Raw genomic sequence first — 13,817 nt, 5'->3', positions numbered from 1 at the left:
GAGAACGTCTCTATGAGCCGCTGTCACCGCGAAGGCTTTGAGAATAAAACTGTCAGGATAAAAGCCAGAGGAGCCTTTTTTGTTTTCAAGGGCAAAGAAAAATGCTTCAGGAGGGAGTACAGCGCACGACAAAACTCAAATAAAGCTGTCAAACTCTCGAGCGTACGCGCTCGGCCTTCTAAAATATCACTTCTCCTTCCTCCTCCAGGGCCAAGTTAGAAAAGATGCCATCCATCCCAGAGGAGCCTGAAATGCTGGAGCGCGAAGTGGAGAGGAGGACCATGCCCGACTTTGTCAAACCTCTGGCGGACGTGGAGGTGATCGAAGGCAAAGAGGTGGTGCTGAAATGCAAAGTGACGGGCCTGCCCTACCCGACCATCGGCTGGTATCACAACGGGAAGCGCATCGAGAGCAGCGAGGAGCGCAAAATGACCCAGCGTAAGCAAAGAAAACATGACAAACAGAGCCAAGATCATTTTTCCGGAGGGTAGATGGTGAATAAGAAACGTGCGTGTGTGTTCTTCAGACAGGGATGTCCACAATCTGCTCATCCGGAGCGCTTGTCACGCTCACGGGGGCGTCTACAAGGCGGTCATCTCCAACAAAGTGGGCAAGGCAGCCTGTTACGCACACCTATACGTCACAGGTACAGATGGAGGCTTCATTCTTTGAGATAACACCTCCGATGTGAGATATTTATGTGTTCATTCATTCCATAACAGACATCGTTCCCGACCCTCCTGACGGCCCTCCAGTGATCGAGGCAATCACAGGGAAAACTATCAGCCTCAGCTGGAAGAGACCGAAGAGGCTGGACTCTTCGTTTGGTAGGTTTCATATCTCATCGTCATTTTCTGTGTTTTGTTACGAATCTAAACGCCTCACGTGTCCGCAGATTGCAGCTGCTTGCTCTACGTGGTCCAGCAGCAGCCTCTGGGCTCCATCCAGTGGTCCGTCGTGGCGTCTAACCTGAGAGAGACCAACTACACCGTCACCTCCCTGTCCAAGGGAGTCCGCTACGCTTTCAGAGTCCTGGCGTCCACCGGGAAGACGTCGAGCAAGCCGTCACCGTCCACTGACCTGGTCCAGCTGCTGGACAGAGGTAACAAAGCAGAAGAAGGTTTTTTTAGACAGAGCTGCTCCCAAAAACAAAAGTGTCCTAAGGTGATGTTTCACACATTCAGGACCATATCTGAGGAAAGCACCCATCATCCTGGAAAAACCTGACGTCGTTTACATGGTGGAGAACCAACCTGCGAGCATCACCATCACGCTGAACCACGTGCATGCAGCCGTCACCTGGAAAAGGTTCGTTCCTCTATCTCTGGTGACACATTCAGGGTGTAAAGGTGTGTGTTTTCTTGCTCATTACAAACAAAGAAACACTTTTAGAAGAAGTCTCTCAGGAGCCGGAGCTCTGCTTTCTTCTCATCAGAGACAGACAAACTGGGACAGAAAAGATAGAAATAGATCCAGAGGACCAGGACTGAGAGACACCGCTGTGCAGTGGCTCATCGTACTTTGATTTAATTTAATAATTCATGTTTTGGCACCAAAGAATCTGCTACACAGCATCAAAACCCTTGATCACTGTGTTCTGGTCTGTAGCTCTTAACTGTGATGTATCGCCTCCACCTTTCCTCAGGAGGGGGGTGGTGCTGGCCAGCAGACCGGGGACGTACGAGATGAGCATGCCAGACGACGATCAACACACCCTGAAGCTCCTGCGAGTCCGAGGCACAGACGTCGGCCAGTTGGTGGTCACAGCCAGCAACCAGTTTGGCAGCGACCTCTGCACGCTTCAGCTGACCATGGCAGGTCGGTTTAGTTCAGGCGCATGATAAATATAACTTACTACTCCGCTCCTGGCAGCGGGAAACGCCAGCGAGGGGGAGTTCTTTGTAATTTAAGTGAAGGTTCAGGAGAAATGACTTCTGCTGCACGTTTTAAAGGAGCTTTCACGTCTTTTTGTGCCTATTTTTAATCGATTCTTCTGTTGCAGTGCCTCCGAAGTTTGAAACCATCATGGAGGATGTGGACGTGCACATCGGGGAGACGTCCCGGCTGGCTGTCGTGGTCGAAGGGAAACCAGACCCGGACATTCTGTGGTATAAGGTATGAAATCGATGACTTTGTAAAGGTCGTGGAATCAGAAACTAACATTAACGGTCGACTGGTCTGTTGCAGGACGACGTACTGCTCTCCGAGAGCAGCCACTTCACGTTTGTGTACGACGACCCAGAATATTCCCTCGTCGTCCTCAACGCCCAGCCCGAACACTCGGGCGTGTACACCTGCACCGCCAAGAACCTGGCCGGGCCCAACTCCTGCAAGGCCGAGCTCACGGTCCACACAGGTCTGCAGTGCAACAACAACAACACTGAGTGAAATTAAAGATCTGTGTTGATCTGTAGCGTTTAGTTCAGATTAAACCCATTTGCTGAAGCAGCACACACCACTAGAAGCTAAATCCACACCATATGGGCGGGACCACAAGGTGTCTTGAGTCTATAATATGCCACCATCTGTCACTCTGCTGGCACACATCCATCATCCAAACACACACACACACACATATAAAAATGCCGTTACTCCCCCGCAGAGCGGAAAGAAGCAGCCGAGCCGATGGAGGACGAGGGGACCATCCTGAGGAAGATGAGGCGTTTGACAGATTACTACGATAACCACAAAGAGATAGGGAGGTGAGTGCGCACGCCGACTGGCACATTGGCGTTAATAGCTGTCGGAGCGCCGAGGGGTCAGGCTGTGGGAAGGCGGGGAGTCACACCTGCTTAACAACAGCAGACAGACAGGAGAGATGAGTCACCAGCTGAGTGGAGTGAATAGCCGACAGATGATTCGCTTTGGACTGAGAACGAAATTTGACTGTGGAGACTGAAAGCTGATGAAACAATGATCATGTCTGTGTCTGTCCACTCTCCTGCTGCCTCTTAAATATGTGAACCCTAACTTCTGATTGAATTCGATTTCATAATCCTGTTTTTTCATTTTAATTCAACGGTCGCGTTGTTCCTTCTTCCTTCGCCAGATATAAGTCAGCGTTCTCTTCAAGTTAAACAGCCGACCGATGCAAACCTGTCCCGTTTCAAAGTTGAATATCGGAGTCAAACTGCTCTTTGAAGAAGCTCAGAGGATCGCTCGCCAGCTTTGAACCTCCAGCTGCGGCGATGTTCAAGTTTAACAGCTCTGAGAGCTCCTGAGTTCACATTGCAGCTGATGTTATGTCGAACAGAGAAGCAACGATTATAGATCTTGGTGGAAAAACCACCACAATAATGCATCGTCATGCCAAACTGTGAAACCGTCTGTCTCTTGCTTTGATGAACTTCCACACTCTTACGACATCTATATATATATATATATTTTATATCTGTGCTCTGTAACTTCATCCTGCAGTTTGGGAAATCAACGCACAAACTTTAGATCATGGGAATATTGTGAAGTATCTGTAAGTAGATGTTAGTAAATGAGTGGAGCTACAACATCAGCAGTACATGACCTAATGCTGAATAGATAAAACACCCCTCACTAATCTGTCATTTAAAAACACCTGTATCTAATCTAACCAGCCACATCTGAAGATTTGCTTTGCTGCCACTTCCTAAGTCGTTGAATGTTGGGTCACTGTAGACATGATACTGTAAAATAAAGATTGAAAATAATCCGTTTCGTCTCGTATGAAGTGAACAGCAGCTAAAATGTTGCCACTGTCCGATGCAGGGGCGCCTTCTCGTATGTGAAGAGGGTGACACAGAAAAAAGGAAAGGCCGAGTTCGCCGCCAAGTTCATCTCCGCGCGAGGAAAGAGGAAAGCCTCGGCCCTCCGAGAGATGGACCTGCTGTCCGAGCTGGACAACGAGAGGATCCTGTATTTCCACGACGCCTTCGAGAAGAAGAACGTGGTGGTGCTCATCACAGAGCTGTATCCTTTAAGTGTAACTTATAATAATACCGGTGCTACCTTTTCCTGCAGTCCTGTTTTTCAAATTTTATGCGTTTCACTGCTGAACAAAAGTGCACTTAAAAGCATCTCGAGGACACTAAAGATCCAAAGCATTAATCCTAATGTCTTCTGCAGTCCCCCGGAGGCATGAATGAAGTGCAGCACAGCCTTTTCTCTCTGACTCATCGCCGCCAAGTGAAATTAGCAAGAGATAGGATGTGTGGGAGTTTTTGCTCATTTATAATTCATCTCTCATGCACCTACCTCTTGGACTGTGCAGTCGAGTCACAGCTCCCTTTTGTGTTTTTTTTTTTTCCTCAACTGTTGTATGAAGATGTCACGAGGAGTTTCTGGAAAGAATGGCCAAAAAAACAACAGTCAAGGAGCTGGAGGTTTGTTCTGCTTCTGCTCACTGCACTGCGCTAACATTATGTAACATGATTTTTAAGTCCAGTCCCTCGTGTTTCTCGACAGATCCGCTGGAGTGTTCAGCAGCTTTTGGAAGGTCTTCGTTATCTACACCAAAAAAGCATCGCCCACCTTGACATTAAGGTGACTGCGCATCATGTTTATGTGATCAACACTGCTGTTTGTCTTCTACACGTACCTCACGTTGTTGTTTTCTCTATAGCCTGAAAATATTTTAATGGCGAGCCCCGGCAGTGACCTGATCCGCATTTGCGACTTCGGCAACGCCATAAAACTGGAGACTTCCGAGGAGTACTACTGCAAATACGGCACGCCGGAGTATGTCGCGCCAGAGGTTGTTAATCAAACTCCAGTCTCCACAGCAACAGACATATGGTGAGCCACCTGCTCTCCAGCGTGGGGAAGTGAACACACACTGCAGCCTTGTTAACTGCAACTCAGTAAAATATCCACTTGTCATTCATGTGTCCTGCTCTCTCCACAGGCCCGTTGGTGTCATCACTTACCTCTGGTATGTTACATAGATTTGTCACAGGGTATAACAGAACAAGCACTGACGTCTTCGCCTTGATTAATGATGTTTATTTTCTTATTTCAGCCTGACGGGTGTGTCTCCTTTCGCTGCTGAGAACGACAGAGCCACCGCCTTAAACATCCGAAACTACAACGTGGCGTTTGAGGAAAGCATGTTTTCTGACCTCTGCAAAGAAGCGAAGGGATTTGTCATCAAACTCTTGGTGGTGGATAGACTGTAAGCATCTTGACTGCTTTATTTTTTACCATAAATATGCATAAATATCTCTGTCTTTTCACCAAACATATGCTGTTATTCCCTGCCCCAGGAGGCCGAGTGCCATCGAGTGCCTTCGTCACCCTTGGTTCAAGGTGAGTTATCGTTTTCAGTGTGGCATAAGATTTGTGTTTAATCCCCAATTAAGTTTAACAGTGACTATCTTCTTTTTGTCCTGCAGTCACCAACAAACAAGATCATCAGCACAGCTATGCTGAAGCAGGTTTTATCAAGAAGGCGATGGCAGGTAAGTGGCAACACGCTGACTTAGATTAACTAGATTCTTCATGTTGATGAGTGTATTGCAAACCTGTTTCAGCCTGAAAAGTGTACTATTGACTCAGACTGAAGACTTTCAAAAAGTAGGCCATCTAAATATAGGAATAAACTTTCTCACGTTGTCCTCTATCGGCCTTTTCAGCGCTCCCTCATCAGCTACAAATCCAAGATGGTAATGCGATCGATCCCAGAGCTTTTGAGTGATTCATCCAGCCACGTCTCCATCGCTGTGGCACGGCATTTAAAAGAAAGCTCCCCGCCACCATCCTCTTCCTCCGACTCGGATGCAGATGTGGACGAGCTCCCCTTTATTCCCATGCCACTGTCCATGGTCTTCTCCGGCTCCAGGGTCTCTCTTAACGAGATCCCGGGGGACGAAGATGTCACCGCGTGGCCGAGTGTTGCTGCTGATGGGACGAGGAAAAAGAACGACATGGAGATACTGGCTAACACAAGTGTGAAAAATGAAGAAGAAACCCAGAATGAGGAGACGATGGAAAAGACAAAACGAGCCCCACTTAAAAAAGGATCAAGTGTGGAGTCGGACGACTCGCAGACAAAAGCCAGGCGGGCTACCATGAGGAGAGGCAGCTCTGCTGATTCAGCACTGCTTCTCCACATTGACCCAGAAGAGGGAAACTCCAACAACGATTTGGAAACAAGTACCAAGAGCCTGAAAAAGGCCGTTTCCATGGAGCTACCCAATCGCTGTCCGAGCCCGGGAGCGGCAAAGTTAAGCCAGGAGGATTATGCCCTAAAACTGGAGCTGATGAGACAGCGGTTGCTCAGGGGAGGAAACGTGGACAAAAAGATGAGCGGCCTTCGAGGGCCCTTATTTGAAACACTCGGCATGGAAGATGAGAGGCGGACCGGGTCTCTTGATCGCAACTTGAGGAGATCCAGAGCGGGGCCATCAACGCTCATCAGAGCAGCTTCTTCGTCTGAGAGCTCTGGGGAGGACGTGCCACAGACCAAAGTTTTTCGTAAAAGCGCCTCCTTCACTCAGGGGGATTCTGAGCCCATGCCTTTACATCGCAGGTTCGGAGCCCCTTTAGAGATCCCATCGGTGGGCAACGGCAGCGTAGACGGGAGGAAGCTCCAGGAGGCAACGTCAATGTCTGCACTTACAGAACAAACAGCACTGGAGTCTGCCTCACCTACAACAAGGACTTCCTTTATATTCCCAACACCAGGAGGATTGGACCAACAGAAAAAACAGAGCAATGTGAAAGAACGTGAGGAAAGCATGAATGAGAAGAACATGGATGTGATAACAGAGAAGAGGACCAAAACCCAGTTAGAAAAGGCAGATAAAGGAGAGTCTAGATCACCCTCTGTAATCACTCCTATAATTGTAATCGAGGAAGACAATGAAGAAGAAGAGAGGAAAGATGAGCAAACACTACAAAATAGTAAACCATCATCTGCGTATGCAAGCGGCACTCAAGCTGTTGCATCTACAGCCAAACCAAATGAAACAAAGTCCACAGATACCCCCACATTACCCGAACACGCAGCAGTATTTGCCAAAGTAGCAACTGCTAACCGATCTCCCGGCTCTGTTACCACATCATCAAACCCCGATCTTCCTAAGGTCCGCAGCCAACCTGTGCTCAGAACAGACATCAAAGATATCGACTCGGAGGAGGTCTTTGAAGCCAGGTTTAAGAAGCGGGAGTCGTCTTTGACTCGTGGCCTCCGAAAACTGACCAGAAACAAATCAGAGGAGAAGTCACCTGTGCTAAGTCGGAAAGGTGTCGAAGGGGGTGAGGAGGTTTACAGGCCGGGGGCAAGGGGGGCTCCTCTTGAAATGGTATCCAAAGGACTGCAAGAGAAGTCCAAATCTGTTCAAGATCTAAGAGAAGATGATAAGGAACCAGGGCTTGGTCTAATTGGGAGGTTTTCCTTGCGGTCCAAGAGGTCAACATCCGTTGATAAGAAGGGCGATAAACCAAAGGAGGAAAAGCAACAGAGTGTTCAGGAAACTGCTGTAAGCAAGAGGGTTTCATGGGCTATTGGCCGCAGTAAGTCCCTGGATACAAAGGAGCTGAGCAGTGCAGGGATGCCGAGGCAGCTGGAAGAGAAAGAACAAAGAAAAGCTGAGGAGTCATCGGTTTCTGCTATGAGGCGCAAGTTTGAGTCCAAAGTGGCAGGAATTTCTGCCAAGATAAGGACCCAGTCAGAGGAAAGGAAGGATAAAGATGCTGAGGGAAGTCAGAAAGAGCTGGCGCAGAAGGATTTAAATAAAGTCACTGATTCTCCCATCTTGGCAATGCGACAGAAGTTTGAGAACAAAGTGTCAGGAATATCCACAAAGAACCGCAGTCAGTCTGAGGAAAGAAAAGCGGATGCAGAAGAAAAGAGGACACCCCTGTTTACCCGCCATCGTCATTCCCAGTCTGAAGGGCGTGGACTCAAAGGAATGGGCATCCCTGAGAACCAACTAGCGAAACAGACCGGCGCTGGTGCATCCAAGGAATCAATCGAATCCGCGTCTAGTATCCATTCCGAAAAAGCCCCGGAGAGCGACAGGAGATCGCGGTGGGACAGGTGGGGATTGACGAGAAGCAAGAAAGACAAAACCCCGTCCCAGTCTGATCTGCCTTCATCCACCTCCAAAGAGGAGGGTTTGTCAAAAAGCCAACAGTTTATCCGCTCGGCGTCGGACTTCGCCCCCGTGTTCCACATCAAACTGAAAGACCACGTCTTACTGGAGGGGGAATCCATCACTCTGAGCTGCCTTCCAGCTGGAAGTCCACATCCAGAAATTACATGGATGAAAGGTATCTTCATCAGATCCCCAAAGTGCTTTGTCTGCTGCTGTTCAGTCGCTGAAACATTTTGTGTTTTCCAGATCGGAAGCCGCTGGAGGTGGACGACAGGATCAACCTGATCTCCCACCCGGACGGCCGGCAACTTCTTACGATCATGAAGTCGAGCCAGAGGGATGCTGGAGTTTACGAATGTGTAGCTACAAACCTTATAGCTACCATCACCACCTCCTGCACACTGTCCATAGCTTGTAAGTAGCTTCTTTAGTTATTCAAAGAGGAAATCGGGAAATCGTACTCATTAATGTCAAAGTACATCATGGAGCCAGTTGTCTTACCAGAGATCCAACAGCTGCTTTGCCTTTTGTACAGTAATTACCATCATAATGGGATAGTGTGAATATTATTACAGCTGAAATGAATATTGATGTCAAAAGATTAAATTCACACTAGATTAACTTAATGGATTTTTAACTTTTTCTCATATTTGTCATGTAACGAGAACAAATGATGCTTCCTGCGATTTTTAAATCATCTGCTCACATTCAAGACTCCAGTCCTACCTTCGCACAAATACAAAGGTGGAATGAGAACAACAGTGTAACAGATGCAACAGTAATAATAATGAGGCTTCAGAAGATTTATTTTTTCAGACGTCGGGCACAATCGATTGCATTTGAACTTTATTTGTTATGGCTTTGGACATGTAGTGTTACTAATCTCAGCCCCAGATGCTATTTGTCTCTGCGTGCTAATCTATCAGCGGTGCAAAAACTACTTCAGACAGTTTATCTCGCCTGAAGCATTGGCTCTGCTGTTCATGCCGGAGCACAGGGCCGAATGGGAAATACATTTTGAAATCAAGGAATGACGGTGTTTGTGTCAGGTTTGGTTTGGTGAAACGACAAAACTTTGGGTCGTTTTTGTACCATGGATTCAAGAAAATGAACATACTGAGGGAATTGCATCCCAATTCTTGAGTCTTCCCAAGGAGAAAACTGAGCTTTAAACATGAGACAAACCACTGCCAATGACATGAAGTTACACGGCTGATGCAAGGACAAAAATACAATAAATGTACAGATTAGACTTGAAATATACCTTTTATGGAGGCCTGTAGACGACAGCTGTAACCACACTTGTAAAGCCATGCACACACACACCCTTAAGGTCACATTTGTCCTCACCAGACGCTGTTATTCTCCTTTATGTGTCCCTCCATGACTGTGCTCACCCACCTAATTTGTTCTTTTTCACATCACCCGTCCTTCAGGTGTCCCAAAACGACCAGGCACCCCTGAAGTGCCCCAGACTTACAACAACACCGCCCTGGTGCTCTGGAAGCCTGCAGACACCAAGCCTCCATGTAGCTACACCCTGGAAAGAAAGACAGAAGGTAAATCATCCAAAGAACCATCCTCTGTCTTGTTTTCTTGTTTTAAATCTACATTCCCTTCGCCAGTATGATGAAACGGCCACATGAGGGAACTTAAACGTACCTCAGTGTTTGACTAACTTTGCACGGTATGTGGAGAACGCTTCCAACACCACTTAGAGAAAATGAGTCAATCCACGAGGGAATAGTGACGCTACCAAAGCTGCTTTTTTGCCATTATGTGCAATGACTCATCATTATCTCATAATATGGTGGATGAAAATAAAGTCACACATAAGACTCAGGGATTGTGAATATTTATTGGACTTCTTTTTGGTCTGATGGATTTCATTCTGGCATGTATTGCCCCGTCGTCTCGTTTAGATGTAATCTTTGCCAGGCAGTATTGATGTCGGTACACAGGAATAATGCCTCGCTGCCTGATTAACATTTTATTTCAGGTCTGTTGCCTGCATAAGAAATGAGACACTATGTTTTGGAGCCTTAACTTGTTTGCATACATACAATATTTTATACTTTGAATTATTTTCAATCCATGTGCACAAGAGATTGTCAGTTTGACAACACTGCCATCTAATGTTCAATGTGTGAACTACAACAAGTTATTTTGTCTTTAAAGGGACAAATCAGGGTTTATTCATTAACTATTAATCTAAAAATATATAAAAGCATATAGAGCTTAATTTATAACTCAATCCATGTAGGACACACTCATTTCTTTTCTCTATGTCCTGCAGGTGACTCAAAGTGGCTGATTGTAGCCACGGGAGTTGTCGACTGTTACTACAACGTCACAGATCTATCAACAGACGGCATGTTCAGGTTTCGCGTCACCTGCGTCAACAAGGCAGGACAGGGACCGTACAGCAACTGCTCTGCTGCGGTCAGCCTGGACTCAACAGGTATTCCAAACACTGTCACAGAGTTGTTGTGGTTGTGTGCTGTCGGTTATACCGTAAAAATGAAGTCCACCCTTGATATTTTAAAAAATTATGATCTGTGGTTGTATTTCCCAGGTGGAGGAGCTTCACCTTCTGTGGCCGTTGTAAAAACAGTCCCAGCTCCACCTGAACCAGCTGTCACCTCCCCGATGAACGTGCCTCCACTTAGACCAGTCCAGAACAAAGCACCCAGTATAACCACCTCCACCTCTCCAGCTTCGCCTTCTGCTGCGTTACCTCTTCCACCTACGTCACCATCTATCCCCACCCCTCCGTCCTCTCTGCCCTCCAGCCCGACGACAAACCTCCCATCATCACCCACAGGCACAACAGCCGAGGATGCTCCAAAACTCAGCTCCACTCTTTCCTCTTCACCTACAGTCAAACCACCTCCACCCTTTGTCCTCCCCAAACCACAAAGTCCAATAAACGTGGTGTCTCCCATGACTCAGACCCAACCAATATCCCCACCACCCACTCTTGTAACGCCACCATCAACACCAACCAAACCAGCAGTGGCTTCAGTGCCCACATATGTCCCCACCACTACCGTCACGGCTCGCGTGGCCCCAACTCCCATCTCCTTTTGCCCACAAGTGCTGCAGGCCTCTAGCCTGAGCCCCATCGGTGAAGGGACCAGTACCCCCACCAGAGGCACCCCATCAGGACGCTCTACGCCATCCACTGTTCTACGACAGGGGGTCCCACAGAAACCCTACACCTTCCTCGACGAGAAAGCCAGGTGAGACAGAGTGTCAGAGCGTTTAGGGACTTCAGGCAGAAGTTTTTCTGTCATAATACTGTCATATCTTCTTTGCCAGGGGTCGTTTCGGAGTTGTCCGAGAGTGCCGTGAGAACGCAACAGGCAAAATCTACATGGCGAAGATCATTCCCTACAGCCAGGAGAACAAGCAGGAAGTCCTGAAGGAGTACGAGATCCTGAAATCCCTCCACAACGAAAAGGTCATGTCACTGCATGAAGCCTACGTCACGCCGCGCTACCTGGTGCTCGTGGCAGAGTACTGCACTGGCAAAGAGCTGCTGTACACCCTCATAGACAGGTAGGACGGTTAATGATGGGTCTCTCAGATAAAGTCCCTTCAAGTGGTCAAATTTTTCAACATGTTCTCCACTTAAAGGTTCCGTTACTCCGAGGACGACGTGGTGGGTTACCTGGTCCAGATCCTCCAAGGGGTCGAGTACCTCCACAATCGGCGCGTCCTCCACCTGGACCTCAAGTCAGACAACATCATGGTGACCAACCTCAACGCTGTAAAGATCGTTGACTTTGGAAGCGCTCAGAGCTTCAACCCACTCAGCCTCAAACACCAGGACGCTGCCGCAGGAACGCTGGAGTACATGGGTGAGGACAAGAACATCAAACAACCAAGATCTGATTTGATTTGATGTCTTTGATGTGCAGATGTTGTTTATTTGTCTTTGTGGTCCAAGCTCCTGAGATGATAAAAGGTGAGGTGGTCGGTCCTCCAGCGGATATTTGGACTGTTGGAGTCGTAACCCACATCATGTAAGTGAAACATCACTTCAATAACCATTGATTTTAAATGCTGTATTTTTGCTCCTGAACCTTTTGGTTCTTCCGTGTTCCCAACCAGGCTTGGTGGTCGACTGCCCTTCGAAGATAAAGACCCTTCAAAAGTCGAATCCAAAATCCTGATGGCGAAGTTTGACCCGACCAAACTGTACCCAAACGTGTCCCAAAGTGCCTCTGCCTTTCTCAAGAAGATGTTGAGCAGTTACCCATGGTGAGGACACAAATTTGATGTTCACACCTCCTTTTATAAAGAATAAAATGTTTAATTCTGCATTATTATATTATTTCAGGGCCCGTCCGACCACACGAGACTGCTTCACACAGGCCTGGCTGCAGGACTCCTACCTTATGAAGCTGAGGAGACAGACGCTCACCTTCACCTCCGGCCGGCTCAAAGAGTTCCTGGTGGAACAACAGTGCCGTCGCACAGAGGCCGCCACCAAGCACAAGGTGATGCTGCGCACGTACCAGAGCTCGCCTCAGTCGCCGGCATCCGGGACCGCACCGCACGTTCCCAGCCCGAAGTGAGACGACAGCTTGGGGGCGGAAAAAAGCAGCGACGACAACATGAGTTTGTCGAGTTGGATCTGCCCATGGTGACGCAAAGGAACAACTTTTTGCATCTTAACTGCTGCACGGAGAATGTCAGCATGCCTTGTGAGCCAGTTAAGACGCATCGGGCGGGCAGACCAAAGAAAAGAGTCCACGTGGTATTTCGGGAGCACTGACGGGACTCCGCGAAGGAGACGCCGTGATGCGTTTGAATTCAGAAGTTCAAAACTTCTTGTGAACTGTTGATCCGCTGAGAGGACACAGGATGTTCTTTGTTTTCTTTTTGATTGTTTGCACAATTTCTCAGTCTTGAAATCGCACATTTGGGTTTTTTCGGTCTCCACTCTGCACGATCAGCCTGAAACATGTGTATCATTCAGCATTTAGCGTTTCAGGAAATTTAGTAGTAGTCATGTGAATGCATCATGATTTAAGCTGCTAATTAATTTTTTTCTTTTTGCATTTACTTTACACATTTTAAAACTCCAAAACCAAAAATATTTTTTGTTTTCATCTTGAAATCGTTTACTTTTTTCATGTTAATTTATTTGCATGTGTGTGCGCGCGCAAGCATTTTTGATTCACCTTTAAAAAAAACAAAAACAAAACATAAAAATACAGAGTGTATTTGTGATTGGTGTCACACAGTAAAAATGAACTATTTTAGAACGAGCTAGAAACTTTTTTGGTACAACTTTCTTGTTCTGTGGTTAACTGAACTCTAACTGTACACACAATGATGAAAAGCAGTCCATAAATGTAGATACACGCTGGTAGATTGCTGTGGTTTCTCAGTATTACCCATCGGTCGCGGTCAGGTTGCTCCAGATCGTGATCACCCAGTCAGTGCCTAAATCGGATTAATATCCAAAAATACCTTGTAAATGTGTCTCCATTGGTCACGAAATTTGACTGCAACATTTGGATTTTACAACAACAGATTGTCACGTACGAACAACACAGCACATGCAGTCCTTGTAATAATAGAGCGTCTTGTGTATTGATCTATCACAGTGTTCCTTTTGTATGAATTTGGACGGTTGAAGATTTGTAAATGTACCAATTTGCGGTGTTTATATGTGGACAAAGTTGAACATGTTTTTATGAGATAGTATGTAATAAACCATTGATACAATTGGGA

General features: G+C 47.1%; 1 protein-coding gene across 2 annotated transcripts in view; it reads left to right on the top strand.

Moving 5' to 3' along the window:
• LOC104928340 (striated muscle enriched protein kinase) overlaps positions 1–13,817 on the top strand; it is a 39,948-nt gene extending 26,131 nt beyond the window's left edge. For both annotated transcript variants that reach the window (XM_019273246.2, XM_019273247.2), the window contains 27 exons: positions 209–438; positions 527–646; positions 723–827; positions 896–1,102; positions 1,185–1,308; positions 1,646–1,818; positions 2,003–2,115; positions 2,188–2,356; positions 2,603–2,702; positions 3,742–3,942; positions 4,298–4,355; positions 4,438–4,515; positions 4,595–4,767; positions 4,877–4,903; positions 4,991–5,143; positions 5,235–5,277; positions 5,364–5,429; positions 5,604–8,244; positions 8,316–8,483; positions 9,506–9,628; positions 10,366–10,530; positions 10,645–11,311; positions 11,391–11,630; positions 11,709–11,932; positions 12,022–12,097; positions 12,186–12,335; positions 12,415–13,817. In XM_019273246.2, coding sequence (XP_019128791.2) covers positions 209–438; positions 527–646; positions 723–827; positions 896–1,102; positions 1,185–1,308; positions 1,646–1,818; positions 2,003–2,115; positions 2,188–2,356; positions 2,603–2,702; positions 3,742–3,942; positions 4,298–4,355; positions 4,438–4,515; positions 4,595–4,767; positions 4,877–4,903; positions 4,991–5,143; positions 5,235–5,277; positions 5,364–5,429; positions 5,604–8,244; positions 8,316–8,483; positions 9,506–9,628; positions 10,366–10,530; positions 10,645–11,311; positions 11,391–11,630; positions 11,709–11,932; positions 12,022–12,097; positions 12,186–12,335; positions 12,415–12,652 — 6,832 coding nt within the window. In that variant the 3' untranslated portion in view covers positions 12,653–13,817. The remainder of the gene's footprint in view (positions 1–208; positions 439–526; positions 647–722; positions 828–895; positions 1,103–1,184; positions 1,309–1,645; positions 1,819–2,002; positions 2,116–2,187; positions 2,357–2,602; positions 2,703–3,741; positions 3,943–4,297; positions 4,356–4,437; positions 4,516–4,594; positions 4,768–4,876; positions 4,904–4,990; positions 5,144–5,234; positions 5,278–5,363; positions 5,430–5,603; positions 8,245–8,315; positions 8,484–9,505; positions 9,629–10,365; positions 10,531–10,644; positions 11,312–11,390; positions 11,631–11,708; positions 11,933–12,021; positions 12,098–12,185; positions 12,336–12,414) is intronic.

This window comes from Larimichthys crocea, chromosome XIX, assembly GCF_000972845.2.
Source record: "Larimichthys crocea isolate SSNF chromosome XIX, L_crocea_2.0, whole genome shotgun sequence".
Lineage (NCBI taxonomy): Eukaryota > Metazoa > Chordata > Actinopteri > Sciaenidae > Larimichthys > Larimichthys crocea.
This window is presented reverse-complemented; position numbering and strand designations above follow the sequence as displayed.